Raw genomic sequence first — 21,286 nt, forward strand, 5'->3', positions numbered from 1 at the left:
CAACGTTGGAAAGACCAAGTGGAGAAGGACTTGGTTTCACTTGGAATTTCCAATTTTTGTCAGTTGGCACAGAAGAGAAATGACTGGCGTGCTGTTTTGGACTCGGCCAAAATCTCCTAGACGGTTAAAGCGCCAAAAAAGAGGAAGAAGAGAGACACCTACTGCAGACTTTCCAAAGACTGTTATAGGCTGATAATAATTTAGATATATGAAGGAAGCATAGCATCTCCCATAGAAATTGAATTTTTCATACCACATATCTCTGGAAGTATTTGTAAGAGTCCTAAAACTTGGTATGGTAATATTTGAAATCAATCTCATACTCATGGAGAAAAGTGGGACTATTTGAAAAGGGGGCGTGGTGCCTTCCAAAACTATTGAAACTTTTACCTATTTGTAAATACATATGTATATAATTCTTCGGTACGTGCGTTTCTGAGTGAACTCCTCCTAAACGACCGAAACGATTTTAATGCAATTTTTTTATGTGTTTCAGTGGGTCCCTGTTTAGTTTAGGTTCACAACTTAAAACGTCAGGTGGCGGTGTAGTCGAGTTATTACTAAAAATCGTATTTATGATCCGATTTGGCTCATATTAAATGACAATGCTATTTCTAAAAATCGTCAAATAAAGTTATTCGGAGACACCAGGGATCAAAGTCATATTGCCACTGTTGAATCAACCACTAAACAGAATAAAGACAGTTCTTGATGCATGCCTACAAATACAATTGTAAGATATTTATGGTATTTAGTCTGAAATAAGTCTATGTATTGGATATCTATGGATCAATGATACTCCGAAATTTTGAAATTGCCAACAACTAACCGGATCATTGTTGTCGCAAGAACTTCTTCACGGACATAAAGCTTTCGTTCGGTTATCTAAGACAGCAATGGAGGACGATCACCAAACGTGAACGTGAATTGTTGGACCAAATGTTTCAATAAAAAAAATTATTTTGGGTGGGACGACAAAGTTCGCCGGGTCTGCACAATGGCTTTTTCAACCAAGTTATGGTTTTATTTTTTCATGGACAATAAGCCGATTTTAACAAATGTGATTCAAGTTGAGCATTTGAGAACAAATTCGTATGTATGGCAGTGGCTGAACGAGCAGAGGTGCTTGCTGTTATTTATTTGTTGGCTTCAAGCAGTGCGAATGCCGTCAGCGCGATACATATATTTTATTTTTTCTGTATTTGGTTTTTCTTAATTACGAAAAAGTTGAACATTTGAAGACACATTTATAAAGCGGCTGTAGCTGAGTGTGTAGAGATGCTTGCTGTTATTTGATAATCGCGTTAGAGGCAACATGTTAAAATAATAATAAAAAAAAAGGCGTGAGTACTGGGTACTCATGAAATTTGATGTGTATACATATGCGAACGGCAAAGCATAAAAGTACGTTTACATATAAATATAATCTCAATCAAAGCTCGCTAGCTGTCAAATTGGTTGTGCTTGTTATTCACACAACTCGAGGAAAAGTTAAACTTCTTCTCTGTGCCACCGTGGTCACTTTTTTTTTGCAACACATATTAGGCCATTTAAATATATTTTAACTGAATATTTTATTAAAAATACCTTTACAAACCTATTTGCCTTACTAGCGTCAATTTTTGTTTACTTTAACATTTGACATTCCTCCTCTTCTTCGCAAGTATAATCGATAAAACTGGGTTGGACACCAAAAAGTTATCGGTTTAATCTGAGATATTTTTAATTATAATTTTGCATGGCTAATCTCTTTTTCTAATAACAGATTAGGGAGTCAAGCTCGAAAATTAGGATAATATTTTTATATATAAAGGCGATTCAGTTACACACATACAAATGTAGGTTAGGTTAGAAATTAAATATTAATTTTATTAATTTTGCTGATTTAATTTTTTTATTCATTTTCATTTTTAATTCTTTTAATACATGACATTATCGGTATGATTGATAAAATATACTTGTACATATATACTTGTGACTCAAGGGCGTTAAAATATCTTGGAAACACCGCATATAGGTAGATTTTCAAGTTTTATGCGGCAAAAAATATGTTATTGCCTCTATCTACTCAAAATTGTTTATCAAATGTAAAATTGAAATAATTTGTATTACAGATAGGTTATATTAATAAAATATATATATTAGCCAATAATTTACTATTTAAATATATTGACTACCTTTATTTATAAAATGTGTGTACACTATCATTGGTTAATTAGTTTTCGCTTTCAGAATCTTCGTTGGCCTCAAACTATTCCTTTGTCACATCTTTGACAACTGATTTAGAGGGTAACAGCAGCTTTATTGTGTCTGGGGAAAACGATTTGATATTTTTTCTTTTTTTGGTCATAAACCGAAATAGTGCTTAAAAACGAGTCCGAGCTCATCAACAGCCGGTTATATATGTCACGGTTACATACTTCACGAGAAAATTCCGGGAATAATTTTCTCGGTAGAGTTTGTTGTGGGCCTCTTGAGCCTCCCCGATAATTGTCCTATTGTTAATAAGGAATTAGTATCTTGTGCATTGTGGGTGTCATAGGATCCCATGCTGTCGTCGATTCGCCACTTCTCGCTCGCTATGTTTGAGTTCCGGTCGCTTAACGAAAAATTTTGCATGAGAAAGCAACAACGAAGTTAGCTAGCACGGATAGACGATAGCAAGTTTGGTTGTACCTCATTCGTTCGTTTCGCCACTTGCTAACTGATGGCGAATTGATGACGGCTAATAATCAATTTTAGCGCCTTTCCTCTTACTATGCATATGCCTAAATGTATGCAACCATTTGGCAAGCGAACACAGGGTGCTTCTAATGAAAATAAAAATGTTACGCTGAAATACACTTGCTAAGCCCTTCGAAATTTTGTGCTGGGATATGCGTTACAGCTTCGCATATTTTACCCCTACCGAAACCAAAGATGTATACACATCAAAATGTTTATTTTGCATCTCCGAATTATGAAAAGGCATCTGTGTGTGATTAATATTACCAAATCATTGTTGAAAATATCAACCAAGGCCTTGTTAATATTAACCAAAATATTGTTAATATTAAAAAAGATGTACAGGCCTTTACGCGTTGGGGACTGCGATTACCGTAGACGATGGAACGATGATCTGTATGAGCTTTACAACGACGTGGACATAGTGCAGCAAATTAAAATATAGCGGCTCCACTGGCTTGGTCATGTCGTTCCAATGGACACCGACGCTTCAGCTCTGAAAGTATTCAACTCGGAACCCGCTGTTGGTAGCAGCCACTGCGATGGAAAGACCAGGTGGAGAAGCACTTGGCTACACTTGGCATTTCCAATTGGCGTCAGTTGGCACAGAAGAGAAACTACTGGCATGCTTTGTTGAACTCAGCCAAAATCGCTTAGGCGGTTACAGCGCAAAATAAGAAAAAGAAGAAGAAGGATGGTGTTTAATACTAGAAAACGTTTGTTCTAAACTTGTATAATGTGTTCAAAAATCGATAAATGTACAAAATTTAAGCTAGTTTCCCCCGTCATAGCTAGTGAAGATAATTTAGGTAGGCCTTCTGCAGTAAAGGCATTCCAAAGAGTTGAAAAATGCTTCCCTGCAGAAAGGCTTATCCATTTATAATTTACGCGAATGTATAAATTTATATTATTAAGCATTACAAATGAATTTCAATATACATTTTAAGTTGCAGTAACACAAGATATGCCAACAATTCGCATCCTAGCCTATTAGATCTTATTATCACCTCTAGTCTACACCATGTTCTTAAATTCGACCAAATGTTTTTTATTTCTGACCATGGCCTAATTTTCTGTGCATTAGATGTTGCGTTTAATAGTACTGTTGAAAGTGTTACTTTTATGTATCGTGATTTGAAATCTGTAAATGTTAGTGATCTGTTTACTAGTCTGTCAAATGTCAACTTGGATGACTGTTGGTACGTTGAAACTGTAGATGCAAAACTTGACTTTCTAAACAAAACTTTGACCAAATTATATTATGATCATGTTCCATTACGTGCTGTTCAGGCTATGAATAGTTCTTGTCCTTGGTATAATAATAAAGTCAGCTCCGCTATAAAAGTTCGAAATAAATTACATGCAATATGGAGACGAAACAATACTGACTTTGCTTGGTCACAGTACAAACTAGCACGAAACAAAGCTACCGCCATTATAAGACGTGCGAAATGATTGTTCTGGAACTCCATATTGAACCCGTCCCTCCCATCAAAAGACTTGTGGCGCAATCTGAAAAACTTAAATGTGCACGGAAAACTTAAGGCTGAATGTGAAATTGACCCTAACGTACTGAATGATTATTTCACTAGCGCCAGTAAGAGCAGTAATAGTCCTCCAGCTCAAAACTTTACTAACAATTTTATCATTAAAGAAACATTTGAATTTGGCGGAGTAACCGAGGCAGAAGTTTTGAAGTCTGTTATGGGTATCAAGTCCAATGCCATTGGTGAAAATTTGTGAAGATTGTGCTGCCATTTATTCTGGGCATACTAACCCATGTTATCAATCACTGCTTCACAACATCATACTTCCCAACAGAATGGAAGAAGGTTGTAATAATCCCTATTGCCAAAAAGAGTATTGCTACTAGCCCCAGTGATTATAGGCCGATAAGTATATTGCCAGCGTTTTCGAAAGTGTGTGAGTCACTGATGGCAGCGCAAATTTCATTATATATTCAAGAAAATGATCTGTTATCCCCACTGCAGTCAGGGTTTAGACCTAAGCATAGCTGCACTACGGCGATGCTGAAAATTCTTGATGACATAAGGATACGACTTGACAATAGCGATTTAACTCTTCTTTGCCTCCTGAACTTTTCTAAAGCGTTTGACTTAGTAAATCATGACCTCCCACACAGGGCTCTGTCCTTGGTCCTCTTTTGTTTAGTATTTTTGTTAATGACGTTTTCTCTGTGTGTCAGTATGTCAATATCCCCGCGTATGCTGACGACATTCAATTGTATTTGTCCTGTTGTGTTGGTATTGTGGAAGATTTCTGTTTCAAAATTAATAGTGACCTGTCAGCAATTTCGCAATGGGCTCGTGATAATTGTCTTTGTCTAAATGCTGATAAGTCATATGTGTTGCCAATTAGTAGTAGTAGTGTAGTACATGTGGAAGATATTCCAGAACTGTTTGTTGGTGATAGTGCCCTAATGTTTACTGACAAAATAAAAAAATTAGGTTTCGTTGTCAATTCTATGTTAAGCTGTTCTGACCACATAAATGAAGTTGTAAGTTATGTTTATGTTGTTTTACGCAGACTACGAATGTCAGCGTCATTTACACCTTTGGAGACAAGAAGAAAGTTAGCTATTCAACTCATTGTACCGCAAATAACGTACTCTGAGCTTGTTTATAGCAAACTTGATTCTATTTCGTCTCATAAAATGGCCTCAGAAAATAAGACCACATCTCTTCGTGGAGAACCAGAATTCTGGGATGCAGCATTTTTAATTACCTATCCGCTAGAAATTGTATATTTATGTTCAAGCTAATAGAATTCCAAACCCCAAGGTACCTATACGAGAAGTTGAAATTAACAAGGTCAAGCAGGCATCATAATCTGATTCTCCCTAAATACTCCTACTTACCCTCATCAAGGCTGTTCTTCGGCTCTGGAATTCCATCCCTGAATATTTCAAGGCTGTTATGAATAGGGGTAACTACAAGGTGATAACTCATAATTATCTTAATAATTTATGATGAATGTGATTGTGATATGGCTGTTCTATTTTCTCTGTCTCTGTCTCTTTTCTCCTAATTAATTAAATTTCTGTGCTCCAATTATGTATTTAATAAAAACGAGGACTTTTAATTTATAATGTTTAGCAGTAAGTTTTAATTTTATTTTAAATAAATTAATTTATTTCTATTTTTTTCTCTTTTTAACTGATTATTTAGTATTAAGTATTTTAAATTAATATATATATATTAATTTTTTCAATTTGCCGAACTCTTAGTTTTAAGTTTACACAGCGTAATGTTAAGGAATTAAATTTTGTGTAACTACCAACCAGTTGATGTACTATAAAAGACAAAAAAGTCTTACAGATACAACCCCTTTCTTTAAATAAATAAATAAATAAATAAATAAATATAAACCTCAAGCAAATACTTCAAAACTGTATGATGTTTATAAATTAAAGAAGCTAATTTGATCGAACTCCTCCAAAAGGCCTTTTGAATTACGTCCTATAAAAGCCCTTCTGGAAGGCCTTCCACTATCAAGAAGGCCTTTCGGAAGGTTTTTTAGCTCCTGAAATTATCTACTGGGTTGTAAAATGATGTATATTTAATAGTCATGCACGACGAACATTTTGGCAAGCCCGTTCACAACTCGCATTCGTCTATTTAATTTTTTTCTGTAGTCCCGCGGATCCCTCATTTCTGATCCCCCAAAAATGGTGCGGGATTGGATTCCCTGTTTAGTATTAATTCAGTTTTCCTTATAAAGTGCTGCAATATTGAGTGCTTTTGTTTTGTCATTAACAATTTTTTACATACATACTTCAAGTTTATATTTATCATACCGAGTTAAAAGAAAATCTCATAGATACATGGTGTCCTAGAATTCGGGCATACGTTGTGTGGAAAAAAGAAGCAACACCTGCAAAAAAAAAATTTACGTAAACTTTATTGATTGAGTGTACATATACATCCGTCTACATATTCATATGTATGTGTGAAATCACATGTATTATATTATCTAGGTCACAGCAGCCCAGGTGGAGATCTATCAGACGAAGAATTATGCTCCGGAATCGCCAACATTGGTGGCGGAACAGCAACACCTCTCGGCAGCGGCTATGGACCAAATGAATTCGAACCGGTCTGTCTCTCCTCAGGGCCCGGGATCATGGACTTCACCCAATCACAGCAGTCAGCAGCACAGCAGTATGCGCGGCCAAGATCAGGCTCGTGCGCATCAAGGCGATCACAGTTTAGGTAAGTGGAAAAACATAACAATGATTATAAAAAAAAATCTGATTTGTAGGATTTTCATAAGTTATTTCCTACTTATAACTCTTAAATTAAGATTTACTAAGTTGTCAATTAAGGAAAGTTATTATAAAATTTTATTAGTGCGATAACTATTTTTTCTTACTTTTGAAATATTGTATGTACATAGAAAGAGTTCCAGTTTTTTTTGGGTTTGTTCACATTTTAATCTCCCTTATTTACATTTAATGGCTTGTTAAGACAGTAATTTTATTAGTAAATTTTGTGAGCTCATTGTAACACATTGGTTTATTTTTACTAAAAACCGATGAAGGGTCTGTTTCTTGATCATAATAACGGCCACGACAAAGATTTAGATGATGAAGCGACTTGTACATTTCCCGGACTACGTCAAGTACATCGAACACATATACGTACTTGTGTTTAAGGGCGATTCACTCGTACTTAATTGATTACAGCGAGCACCGACTCGCACATGCGCATAATATGACATCTATTTCTATGCAATTCTCAAATATCTCTTCGCTGAACTTATTGAAGTAACCCACACACATCACAAGCTCGTAAAGGCGCAGGCCTAATGCAGGCTTGCTTTGCATGCCTTACTAACTTTAATTTGCTTGATGTACATTTAAAACAAAAAAAAAAATCAAGAGACGACTGACCAGTAGTTTGACATCATAAATATCGCTAGCTTTGCGTGAAAAGTTGCTTAGTCTACATTTTGTGAAACCTCATATTTTGATAAAGGAAGCAACAAGAGAAATTAAGGTACTTGCTTTATTTTTTCCCGTTTATATTCAAGGAAAGGCAATTTTCTAAGTCCAAATGAGACCCCGAAAATACGTTAAGGCCAAAATATTACTAAATCTTTTAAAAAGATTTAGTTTTGCTTTGCTTTAAACACGCAAAACTTTGTATTCAAATTTTCCGTCAAATTTGTAAAAATGGACTTAGCAACATTTCAGCCAACTATGTGTTAAATACAAATATGGAAACAGAATAATTTTTATTAAACTTTGAATTACTTATATTATACACTCAAAAAAAAAAACTTCTCTTAATTGAAGAAAAACAGCAATCAAAATGAAGAAAAATGGGAACGAAATAGCACTAAAGAAGTTTTATCCTCTTCTCATGCCCAACATTTCTTCAAAATGATTACATCCACGGTTCCATATTTTCGTGTACGTTTTTACACACTGCAAAGAAAAATTACTTATTCGGGAGAATTTTTTACTCATTCGGAAAAATTTTCGACATTAAAGTAAGGAACGTTTTTCTTTGATCCAGAGATGGATTTTTGGTTCAGTGTATATATTTTTAAATTATGTAAGCAAAATTATGTTCATAAAAGTGTGCAGAAGTTTGTTTGAATTCATTAAGAACGGAAACATACCTTTTTGTCAAAAGCCTACAAAACGCTTTAAAATAAAATTTGCCTATTTGAAACTGCCATTTGGTCAGCCTTCATACGTTTTAGTATATGCCAAATAACTTAACAGTTCTCAAAGCGAAACAAGCAAAGCAAGCCTGCATTGGGCCAGTAACTTAACAACAAGGCGCAGCTACTTATCACTCTACTGCTGGACTAATTTTTTGCAATCGGTAGTAAGCGACTGTTTCAACCAACTTGGGGTTCTGTATGCATACATGGACCTTTTTGGAACTTTAAGTTAAATATTCATTGCATCTAATCGAGCAGAGTGTCATATTTTTCTGAAAATAAAATAATGGTTACATCAAATGGTCATCTTTTTCAGGAAAAAAAATAATGGTTACTTCTTCGGCCGAAACGGAAAATTTGGCACGCAGACAATTTATGACCTAGGTTAGTGTATGGGATACTTATTGAAAAGGATTACCATCTCTTTGTAAAGTTTAATTAAATTTAATCATTTTATTAATTGATATTACAATTTGAGTTCAAACGAAAGGGTTGTTAAAATCGGAGTACGTTTTTAAAATAATTTTTTCCTGCCGCACAGTGTTTCGACTATATGGAGGCAGGTGGAAATAATAGTTAACCTGCACCGATTTCGCTGAAACTTGACATGTGCTCTAATTTTACTTAAGAATATCGAATTATGAAATTTGGTAAATAATTGCTACGCCCTACACTCAGGAAACATTAATTTTTGTAAGATGTTGATGAAATTTAGTTTGTACTCTTCCTTTTGTTATGTTAGTTTTTGGTTTCTGCTTTCCACTCTTTAACATCTATATTTCCAAGAAAATTTTTTGATAAAAATAGGAAAATACCAAATAAATGATAAATACCTTCACCTCACCTGAATATTCCACGCCACTTAAAGAATTGATTACAGTGGAAAAAGAAACACTTGCTTTAAAGGGTTCAGCGCCAAATGCATCTAAATTGAATAGTCAGTATCGCGCCGATTATTTTTTATTTTTTTTTGGAAATGTACCGTTCGTACTTTTCCCTCTCTAAGTCCAACCGGGTTTTTAAATCAACTGTCAACACGACTTTTTTCCACCTGCCTCCATATAGTCGAAACACTGTATGCCGTGAGGAAATAAAATATATATAACATTGTTATGAAACGAAAAGTTTATTAAGAAACATTTTTTAATAGAAATTTCACATTTTATCAATCTGAGTTAAGCAACATCTTCCACATCTGCCAATTCGTTCTGTCTGTCGTCACTTGTCTACAAAAAATTTATTTATTATGGATAAAATGTAAACAATTTTTTATAAGTCAAACCAGGGTTGAGTTTCCTGGTTCATTTTTACACATAAAATATTCCGATTGTAATAATTCACTTTACTTATTATTTAATTTGACAACTTAAACAGATGGCAACCATCTTCAATAATATTTTCAAAATAAACACAGGGCCTTATTATGAGTTGCATTCGATCTTCAAATATGGTGCTGATCGAACGAATTTTCATTTGGAATTATGACGCTCATTCGATGAAGAATAGCGCTTTTGTAACTTTCGCTCGTTTAGGTTATTCACCATAGTATATTTAAAAAAAAAAAAAAAAAAAAACAATGGTGAAAATGAGTATAACGGAGTTATGATTCGACGATTCATCAGAGAATGTGAGCTTAGTGGAACTGAACCGGAGCAGACAACGTTTAGGAGAGTTTAAGTGTAGTCTTTCCAATATATTTTGGCATACAATATATTTAAAAAAGTTATCTACAGTTATCTACTTCCTACTAGTCAAAGAGGCGTTTGTAGACCTGCTACACAAGACAAGAAGGTTCTGTTAGTGTAGACTGAACTTAACTTACGTAAGAAATCGCCAATGATTACTCATTATGCCAACTAAGCCAGAAGCGAAAATATTTTGTTTTTATATTCTTCTTTGCAGCTGATTCTCACTTTGCTGCCTATAAAACGAAAAATCCACATGCTGCAACCCTTGCCGAAAAACATGTGCAGCATTGCCAGCTATCAGTTGTTTTTCGAAGATAGCTAAATGAAGGAAAACAAAGTGGAATAGAAAAAAAAACACTCATCATGTGTTTGTTTATTGTAAAATTGGTTAATTTTACATATTTTGAGGAAAATTAAGGGTTCTGATGCATTTGCAATTCTAGCAGCAGAGTAAGAGGGCGCTATGGCGATGGATTCACAAAGGTATGCGGAGCTGTCCGGCATTGTCACCATGGGCGCATCTATGTCAGCTTCTGGTTGAATTGTTGAACCACAAGCTAGAACTCATCCTATGCCTGAAGCTCTGGTTCTCAATCAAGTTAATGCAATAAGAGCTTCTTCCAAGCTATTGAAAATATGCACTTTGTTAGGTCCACCACCTGTTGCGCTTGCTTCTGCCTTCGGCCGCTCTTAAGAATTATAACCCTTACTAAGTAGAACTCTCCTTTCTGTGTTGCGGGGAAGAGGGGCTTCCGCATGTCGAATGTATACAACATTTCTTGAACATATCACTCCGGCTACACCGTCCACAGTATTTTTGCCCAGAACCCACGTCGAAATTTGCAAAAAAGTACATAGTGCAAACCGAGTTTATTAATAAGCTAGTGGTAGGAAATTTGAAAGATTTATCTTAAATAAAATGTGAATCCTTTATTACACGCGTATGTTAAAGTTTCTGGATTCGGGTTTTGCGTTTGGACACAACAACCGAAAATCATACTACAAATAACTAAACCGGACCCAAGTTTCTCTATAAGACAAAGATTTTGTTTTGGTCGTTTATATGAAGCAGTGGATAAAAACATACGTATATGCGAAAGGCAAAATCTGTTTAAATGAGCACCACCAATATTTCTTGTAAGCACACATCTATTTACATCTTTTATTTCGCCTCCGACACACAATTGTTTTCGTACAAAATTACGCAAATTCGTTTTTAGGCATACCATTGTTACGAATTTCGAATGTTCGAAAATACGATTCGGATTGCAGCATACTATTTCTACGATTCGTAGCAAAATCCGAATACGAAAGAGTTGCAGAATAGGGGTGTATGTTTAGACTGACTGAGACTTGAGTATTGAGATTTTCTTTCATAGCTGATGTTTAGTATTCACGGCCTTAGAGTTGCATGAAATTAATAAAAAATCGTTTAAAATTAGTGTCCAGCCACCAAAAATTAAAAAACAAACGCAAAATCATACACTTTTCACATTTCCCTCACACTTCGCTATATGGGCAAATCTAAAAAAAAATGGTATACTTTCAAAAAAAATCTAATTTTTTAATTTGTGGGCACAAATCGTCGTTGCGCCAACAAAAACAGTTATATTTTTTTTAATAACTTTTAAGGAGGGCAAAAAACTGATTCCTGGTGCCAATATTTAGGTAATATTTTGCAAGTGTCGTATTAAAAAAAAATATATATACTAAAAATATGCTATTGATTTAGGAAAAAAAATAAATTTTTTTGACCAATTACGACGTGATCAACATTTGTGCCGCTTAAAAGCATATAGCTGTTTTTATACACGATTTAAATTTGCTTTTGGCGGTATAGAATCGTATGCAATTTTTACATAATACTGCCATTAGGCCTAGATGCATTGTATAGAAGTTGAGAACTCGACTATTTAACTGCCCGTCGCTCCTGTTATGTAGTGTAAAATGGTCAGAAACTTTTTTATTGGATTGTTGTAATAAAAAATAATGCAAAGTGATGAGTGGGCACATACTTTGTACAAACCATTAAATTGCCAGAGATGCGAACTATTTTCTTCGGTCAGCGTATTAACTTGACCCAATGCACTTTTTCAAAGTTTGGATGGTTGATATCCAATGAAAGCTGGTATATACAAGAAAAAATTTCATATGTATACTCTAGATAATTAACAATATAAGGATGTGATGGCCTCGCCTGTCGCATACGACTTATGTAATCCATTGGTGGATTGAATACATTTTCTAATGTAGAGTGGACGCTACCTACCTCCACACTTTTCACCTTTGTTAATTGTTGAATTTCAATCTATGTAGTGTAAGTGGTATGTGCATACATATGTATGTATTTGTTTAATTGGTTTATAATTATTTTTTACATCGAAATCAAAGCACACTCATCTGCGATCAAAAACAGTTTTTTAGAGTATTTCTAGTACTGCGAGCTAGAGATGGGCACGGGCCGGAATATTTGCTGTCAGCACGAACTCGTGCGGGCCTGGGCGTTCAGTAAAATTTCATGAAAGCACGAAAAGGCACGAAAAAGCCCGTTGCTAATACTAAAAATTTAGATCAGCTTTTGTTTTGTTTTGTCTTTTGATAAGAGAAAAGCAAAAAAAGAAATATTTGGAAACCGATAGAAAATATATGATACTTAGTAGTTTTGTTTACATACATATCTGTACATAAAATACCTTCCACTTTTTCTACTTCCCAGAAAATATATTATACAAATTTGTGATGTAAAATATTGATTCGCTTAAACAAATATACATATGGACATAAATACAAAATTAAAAATATGTACATATGTATACATACAATAAAAGGCTCTTTATTTCCGGGCTGGGGCGTGTACCGTCGTGCCGGGCCGGGCCCTACTAAAATTCTTAACGTGCGGGCTTGTGCGTGTTTTTGAAAGTTGATTTTGCACCCGTGCCGGGCCGGGCCTGAAAATTTAGGCCCGTGCCCATCTCTACTGCGAGCACATAGCTGTGTTTGATCAGTTCTAAACGGCAAATGTAAAAATTTGGGCAATAGATAAAGGGTGAACACACCAAAACTGCGACACTTTGGGAAGCTTATAACTTACCCAAAACGAATTCAATATTTTGAAATTCAAATACCATAAGTTGACCATGACCTTAGTTGAACGTAGAAGAAATTTCAGTTGAATTTCATTCCTAGTTGAGTTAAAAATGGCAACCGAGCTAGAAACGAGGCAAACCATTTTGCGCGAGTTTATAAATGATCCGGCCTTAAGTACACGTAAAATTGCTAAAAAATTAAAGAGTGCACTATTCGACAGTTTGCAGGGTTTTAATCGATACAAATAAGGCCTGACAGTTACGAGAAAACCAGGGAGCGGGGGTTAGCATGGTCAAAGTGATAAAAACAGTGCTCGGAAGGTCCTCAGTGCGTTTTCGCGAGATCCGAAGATTTTGTCGCGTTATGTTGCAAAATCCGTACGGAGATCGCAGTAGCTTCATTGAGATGTTCTACAGCTCAAACAGCGCCAGACCGAGGCGCAAAGTAGAATGTTACAGCGAAATCCCGCATTCGGAAGTTGTACGAATTCTATGTAAATTAAAAAATACAACTGCTTTACTAATACAACTGCTTTAAGAATACAAAATATATCAAGGTCAAGATTTTTATACTGCTGCAAGTCGTCAAGATGCCCCTGAATGTTGTAAGCTGAAAATGAAGTCCAAATTTCCAAAAAACAACATGGTTTGGCAAGCTATTTGTTCCTGCGGCCGTAAGAGCAGCCCTTTTTTCCCATCCGGGACAATGAATGATTAAGTTTATCGGGATGAGTGCCTCAAAAGGCGTCTTCTGTCATTTATCAACAGATAAGGAGTAGGCCATCGTTCTAGGCGGACATGGCAACCTGCCACTATGCCAAGGACACATTGCCGTGGTATAATGCAAATAACATCAATTTTGTACCTCACGACTGCAACCCTGCCAATAGCCCAGAGCCACTTCCTATTGGGGAATATTGGTCAATTGTCAAAGGAATCTTGAAGAAAACAGGTGAAAGAGTGAAAATTATTGAAGAGTGCAAAACAAAGTAGTTGTGCGCATCGCGTAATATCGATGATGCAGTCGTGCAGAACATGATGGCGCGTGTGCGATGAAAATACCGATCACTTGCTTATGGAGCAAATAATAACTAATATTTTAACATTTTAATGACATCTAAACTTCCAAGTTGTATAATACAAAAAAAAAAATTATAATTTCAAAGCCTTCTAGTTTGTTTCTGGTAGTAATTTCTAAGTGTCGCAGTTTTGGTGTGTTCACCCTTTAGTGTTCATAAAATATGCAATAAATAAAATTTACAAAAATCAAATAACTGGTTTTGTTGACGCAGCGACGAAAGAAATATGTTTTCTATTCGTAATCTCTTAATTAATCGATATATATAAGTGTAATTCATTTTCATCAAGTGCTTCAAAAGTTAGACGAGGAATAAACACTTAGAACGCTGAAACAGAAACAAAGAAAGAAGTGGTAAATTTAAGCTAATATTTTGAATTTTGAACTCACTTAACTAAGGCGTTCTAAATTCAATTCCATCCCCCGTTTTACCAGATTGGCTCCGGTTTTCGAGACAGCGGTACTTGAAAATTTGATTAAACCTTAATTATTTTATAAATAACTCCTTCAGTTTTGAAGTTATTTTACTAAAATTTTGCACATGACTATTTTTTAATATTTCCTTGACTTAAATCTGAAAATCATCGAAATAGGCTCAGAGAATTCGATACTCAAGGAAAATTTCGACACGGATGCATAGCTCATAATACGAATTTCTCATTCCATCTTCGTGCTTCCATAAACAGCGAACATCGAAAATGGAGACAACTCATAGTAACGGCCAGAATCAAATAGCTGAGCGAATTTCGTCGGCACTTTTCGGACATTTCGCTCAGTAAAACAGAACCGAAATGAAATTCGCATTAGTTGAATGACAAGTAAAAATATAGAAATAAAAAAGCGTAAAGATAAATCCCCAAAGTTTTCAATTTTGATTCTTCCTGATAACTTTCCGCTAGAAAAGAGGAGAAACAAATCTATTTTTTACTGACTGCCGATTTTGTTACCGGCGGCAACGGCCAAATTAAAAATAAATCAATTCTCGTCGAATTTCGTCAGATGAACTTCGTCATCGCTTTGGTTGTGTGCAATCTCATATAATAATAATAGATTGGGGCTTACACATATGTTAGTCTTTGGCCGAGCTTCTCCTCCGATTTGCGGCGAGCGCCTTGATGTTGTCACACAAAGGGGGGCCTAAAGTTTTACGCCGATTCCGAACGGCGATTGTATTTTTGAGAAGCTGTTTTTCATGGCAGAAATACACTCGGAGGTTTGCCATTGCCTGCCGAGGGGCGACTGGAAGCGCCTACTGCTTGCCACTACACCACAACGGCCGCATATACTGCAGTGTGTTTTAATTTTTTATCAGCGAACTTTCTTCCGGCGAAGTTCGCTCAGCTATTTGATTCTGTTTGTACTGTAAAGTTTTCGTTTGACACCCATATTGTAATGTTAATTGATAAATCAATTAAATTTAACCCTCTACTGCACACCAAACCCTATATGGTGCCATTACTTTGACCACTTTTTTCCCAACTAGTGTTATAAAAACGTATTAAGCTAATTAAATGCATTGAGATCTTAAGAAGAAATAACGGACTTCGTCCACTTCTTATGCCATCCATTAATTCGGTTACCGCTACCCACCTGTTTCCAATTATTTTCATAGAATTTTCCATATATTTCTTTACGAAAACAAATTTAAAATAAATTACTTGACCCGTGTAAAGTTGGCTAGCCTTTTTTTTAATTACTTTCTAATTAGAGTTCCTAGTTGCAAGGCAATAGTTCTGCAGCCAAACCAGCAAAAGAACAGCATAAAAAAACAGACTGCATACGATCTACTCACAAGAAATAGAGAGTTTCAAGATCCCTAACAGTTCCGAAAAATTTTGAAAAAAATTAACATAAAAAAACTGTTTAAAATTAAAGTTTAAAAAAATTATAACCCTATATATAAGCTACAAAATATCCCTACAAACTTTTTCTAAAAACTTAAAACCAAAAAACCTACGGCACATCAATACCTAAAAGAAATTTAGGTTGTAACAATTCAGATTTCTAGAAGTTCCGACAGGAGTTCTAATGGCAAAATAAAGAGTCCTACAAATCAGGGTTGCTGCGAATATTCGAATTCGCAATAATCAATGCGGAGCTTTTGCGAATACGAATATTGTGCAAGTGCACTGATAAAACGTATATCTGGCAAACAAAAAATTTTAGCCAACATTTTTTTGCCTGTGGAGATGCCACGTTAAGACTGTCCCCTACGTCGATGTTCTTTCGTAAATTAAAGTCAAAGAGTAAGATAATAGTAGGTATTTCCAGCGGAAATGTTCAACGGCTGGCTATAAAGAGAGTCGACTATTTGTACCTTTAATTAGGTAAGAATTACGTAACTATCGAATATTATTTGTTAAAGGTCTGTTGAAAAAACTGGATGCATCGCTAGTTTTTTCTTCTTTTTCATAGAAAAGTGTAATTATTTTTTTCTCATAAAACTTATTATTCTTAAGTTCCGTGTTTCCTTTTATTAGTCTTTCAGCTCGAAAAGCATTTATTTTAATTTTGTGTAAATTGTCCAAATTAGCATGCATCGAAATAAAGATAAAATGATATGTAAATAAGTTGACACAAATTAAATAAGAATTAATTCAAGGTGAATTTTATATCTGTTGAGGTATGGGACTTGGTATGTAACATATCGTTAGTATAATATGAAAAGGGCTTAACTCACATCGTCGCTGAAATACAAAAAGCCGTGACTAACTAAAAATCCAAAATTCACTTTTTGATTGATTATGATGCATTTCATCGAATCAAAAGTCCCCACATCGTTTTAGGCAATACAAAAATTTAGTTAGTAGTGGTTTTTTGCATTTCAGCGACAATGAGAAATACGCCCTTACCGACAGCGGTGAGTAATTAATTGTGACTGCCTGCAACTAGAAAAAGTCGAGCTCAGCTAAGCAATAAAAAAAACTAATTAAAAGGTATTCATTACAGGTGAACCTTTCCAAGAAGTCACCCGGGAACTAAGCAGATCTGAGGCCGTTATCGTCCGTGATTCCAATAGTTCAAATTATTGTAAAGAAACGGGGTACCTTTTTAACAAAATAACAAGATTTTAAACTAACTCTGCTGGCTGGCAGCCACGACTTTCAAAACAGAATTTTCTTCGAAATGTTCATTCCTAGAAAATAACAATTTATTTGCCATATCCACCTATATAAGCGCACATTTTTCATACCAGTTCAGAAGACAGGATTAAAAATGAATTACAAAAACTAAAATCGAAAAACGCTGATGACGTAAAAGATTCTCCAAATTCTAAAACAATCAAAATAATTGGTACTAAATTGGAGCATAACGGTGTTTAAACAACGATCTTACCATGATGCTAGATTGTGAAGATGAAAATCATTAGGATACATCCGACAGGAGGATACATCCCGATGCAATTCCCAAAAAGGAATTGTTGCACCGCAATAAAAAAAGAAATATAACTGAAAGTCCTCTCAACTGGTGCAGAGCCAATGGAAACGAATTTACAATTTTGTCAAGTTTCAAGTTTGTCGCCTCGAGCGAGTAGTTAGTTACTGGCGCAGGTTTGATTTACGACCCGTTAGGTAACAGGCTGTAACCCGAAAAAGCTGCAAAATTATTCTTTCTTAAATACAATGTTCCAATTTTTTAATTGAAGTACTAAATAAAAAAACATTATTAACTTTTCCATTTTTTATTTACCTAAATTACCTAATGTACTCACCAAAATTATTTCTTAAAAATATTTGACATCCGCATTCGCATTCCCATCCGCGGATATTAGCTTTTAAACATCCGCATCCGCGTGTCTAAAATTCCACATTCGCAACATCCCTACTACAAATAATTCCCATCAGCTTTTTCCTAAAATATAAATTTAAAGAACTACAGACCATCAATCAATTTGTAGAATTTAGAGGTGTTTTGTATGTAGTTCTGATGCCAAATTAAAAGTTCAAAAAAGGATTCTGATTCAATTTCTATCCAACTTAAAAATTCAAACGCTCAAAAAAATATGAGTTGTGTGAATTCAGAGCTCTTGCAGTTCTGATCAGAGTCTAATAACCAGGGAACGGATTTTTAGGACCTCAACACCTATAAAAAAGGCAAAATAAAATAATGAAATAGGCAGGAAAAGGCACTAGAAACCGCAAAACACGCAAAAAAAGGCACTAAAAAGGAAAAACCCGAAAAATGATAAAAAATACATGTATTTTAGAAATGTTTATTTTACAAGTCGGCCGCTGTGGTGTAGTGGTAAGCAGTGCGCGCTTCCACTCCGCTGTGCTGGGTTTAAGCCCTGGTCAAAGCAACATCGCAAAAAAATGTAGAAAAAAGGTTTTTTCTTAATAGCGGTTGTCCCTCGGCAGGCAATGGCAAACCTCCGAGTGTATTTCTGCCATGACAAACAGCTTCTCATAAAAATACAATCGCCGTTCGGAGTCGGCGTGAAACTGTAGGTCCCTCCGCTTTGTGTGACAACTTCAAGGCGCACGCCACAATTTGGAGGAGAAGCTCAGCAAAACACTAACATATGTGTAAGCGCCAATCTATTATTATTATTAAATAGTGGGAAACTATGAACTAGTTTCATTATACCGTGCGACAAAAACCTAAAATTTTTAAAACACGAAAAAAATCAATATATTCACAAAACTAGGAGCCAAATATAGTATAACTGCGTTTTTAATTTTTCTCTGACGTCAGGATTTTTTAAAGGACTGTGAAATTTCTTGGATATGATTTAATAAAAAAATTATTTAAAATATTTAGGGTATTGTAGAGTAACAATATGGGTATCAATTAAAAGGAAAAATTCTGTAGAATTTAATAAAAAAAATTATTTTTTGGTGCACCAGGACGAATAAGTGTTGAAAATGGCCTTTTAAAACTTTATCCTTGAATATCCTTAGAAATTTCCAAACATTTTTTTTTTAAAAAAAATATAGGTCAAGAACTAATATGTTAACTACCACATCCTCGAATTTCGTCCTTCTAACTTTATTAGTTTTAGATTAAAAAAAAACTGGAATTATTGTACTGTACAGCACTCGGCTGGGTATTGGACCAAACCATTTATTTTTAGAGACTGAGTCATAGGTAAAAACGTAATTTCTCGGTTTTTCGAAGTTGTAGTTGAAGTATGGGCCTTCAAAGTTTGAAATAGGACCTTTGATAAAAAATTATTTTTTATTATTATATGTAAATAACTAAAAATATAGACGTCGTCCGCCTTTTACTCATATTTTAATGGTATATAACTTGTTTGTGCAAATTTATGTTACAAGTGCTATAAGCGGTCAAAGGCCGGGTCTTCAAAAAATTAAAAACCTTATATTTCAAACAATTTTGAACTGATGAAAAATGGTATCGTTGTAAACTTCATTTCTTCTTTCATTCTTCATTTCTTTCTTCGTATGCGTATTTGTATACTTCGTATGTAAAAATTTGAGAAAAAACATTTAAAAGAAAAAATACCGTTTTTTTTTATAAAAAAAATGTTTTAAATAAAAAAGTTACTAACCAATTTTTAAAAACCTACTTTCTTCTGATATGCATATTTGTATACTTCGTATATAAACATATAAGAATAAAAAAAACACTTAACAGGAAAAAATACCTTTTTTTAAATTTAACAAAAAAATTACTACCCGATTTTTAAAAAATTGGTATCGTTTTAAGCCCCTTTAAAACAAAAAATACCTTCTTTTTATATAAAAAAAAAATATTTTAAACAAAAGAATTACAAACCGATTTTTAAAAAATTGTTATCGTTGTAAAGGATACCAGAAAGCTTATACTTTCTTAAACCCAAAAATTTGTATTTATATATAAAACAAAAAGTTATTGCAAATACTTTTTCCCTCTATATAAACTCCGGCCCCCCTAGGTGAGAGTCTGGCTACGCCCTTGTATACAAAACAATTAAAGTTACGGTTGCCAGATTTTTTTCCCGAAATTCAGTACTTTCGGCTTTTTCAGCACTAAAAAGTCAGTACATTTCAGCACAGTTTACTTTTATTTGGAGTTCACTTTCAATTGATTTAACTAAAAGGCGAGTTCTATCTTTACGCCACGCTGCAAACATTAAACTAAAAATTCTCTCAACGGCTGCGTTGGAATGTGGGATTGAAAAAATAACATTACAGATTTTTTCAAACTGGGGAAAACAGCCACTATTTAAAAATATTTTCAAAATTTGAACCTTTATTTTCGTTTGCAAGAAAATTTTTTAAGGCTACAAATTCATCAAATAGCAAATCCAAATCTATGTCTTTAATATAGAAATCATTAATTGTGTCCGTGAATTGAGAGAAATTTATTTCACTTTCTAAACGAAATACTTTCAATTTTTCAAATTTGTTATTATCGTACTGGAATTTTTTTTTCCAGGTAGCTAACCAACTCTAGTATACAAATATTAGCTCTTCTATTGAACAAATTGTATTGGCTAACGTTATCACCAGGGAACGGATTTTTAGGACCTAAAACCCTATAAAAAAGGCAAAATAAAGTAACGAAATAGGCTGGAAAAGGCAAAATAAAATAGCGAAAAAGGCAGGAAAAGGCACTAGGTATTGTAAAAAAGGCAAAATAAAATAGCGAAAAAGGCAGGAAAAGGCAAAAGAAAAAAGATATTACAAAAAAAGCAAAATAAGGCACTAAAAAAATACAGAAAATACGAAGAACAATCAAAAAATATATTTTTTTTAGAAATGTTTATATTACAAGTAAAAAGGGAAAAACTATGAACTAGTTTCATTATATGAAAAATTTGTACTTTGAATCTTTGACTATTTTATCCTTTCGAGTTTCTAACTCATAAAACTTTAATCTGTATAGTTGTAGTAACATTGAACCACAAGATGCATTTTGAAGTTTTCTGGCAGCATTTTCATTCGATTTTCGCGAAGAAAAGCCTTGAATGTACTAAATGTGCGCTCGACGTAAGTTGATACAAGTGGAGCCCAATTTAAATATGGAACATTTAAAACGTTCGTGTTATCAGGAATAAGGGCGTTTTCCTC

General features: G+C 34.4%; 1 protein-coding gene across 20 annotated transcripts in view; it reads left to right on the top strand.

Moving 5' to 3' along the window:
• LOC118746855 (FERM, ARHGEF and pleckstrin domain-containing protein 2) overlaps window positions 1-21,286 on the top strand; it is a 491,681-nt gene that overhangs the window by 365,665 nt on the left and 104,730 nt on the right. For all 20 annotated transcript variants that reach the window (XM_036480813.1, XM_036480822.1, XM_036480830.1 and 17 more), the window contains one exon: window positions 6,722-6,956. In XM_036480813.1, the coding sequence (XP_036336706.1) occupies window positions 6,722-6,956 (235 nt within the window). The remainder of the gene's footprint in view (window positions 1-6,721; window positions 6,957-21,286) is intronic.

Source organism: Rhagoletis pomonella, unplaced genomic scaffold (assembly GCF_013731165.1).
Source record: "Rhagoletis pomonella isolate Grant_MI unplaced genomic scaffold, Rhpom_1.0 Rhpom_scaffold_00001, whole genome shotgun sequence".
NCBI classification, from domain to species: domain Eukaryota; kingdom Metazoa; phylum Arthropoda; class Insecta; order Diptera; family Tephritidae; genus Rhagoletis; species Rhagoletis pomonella.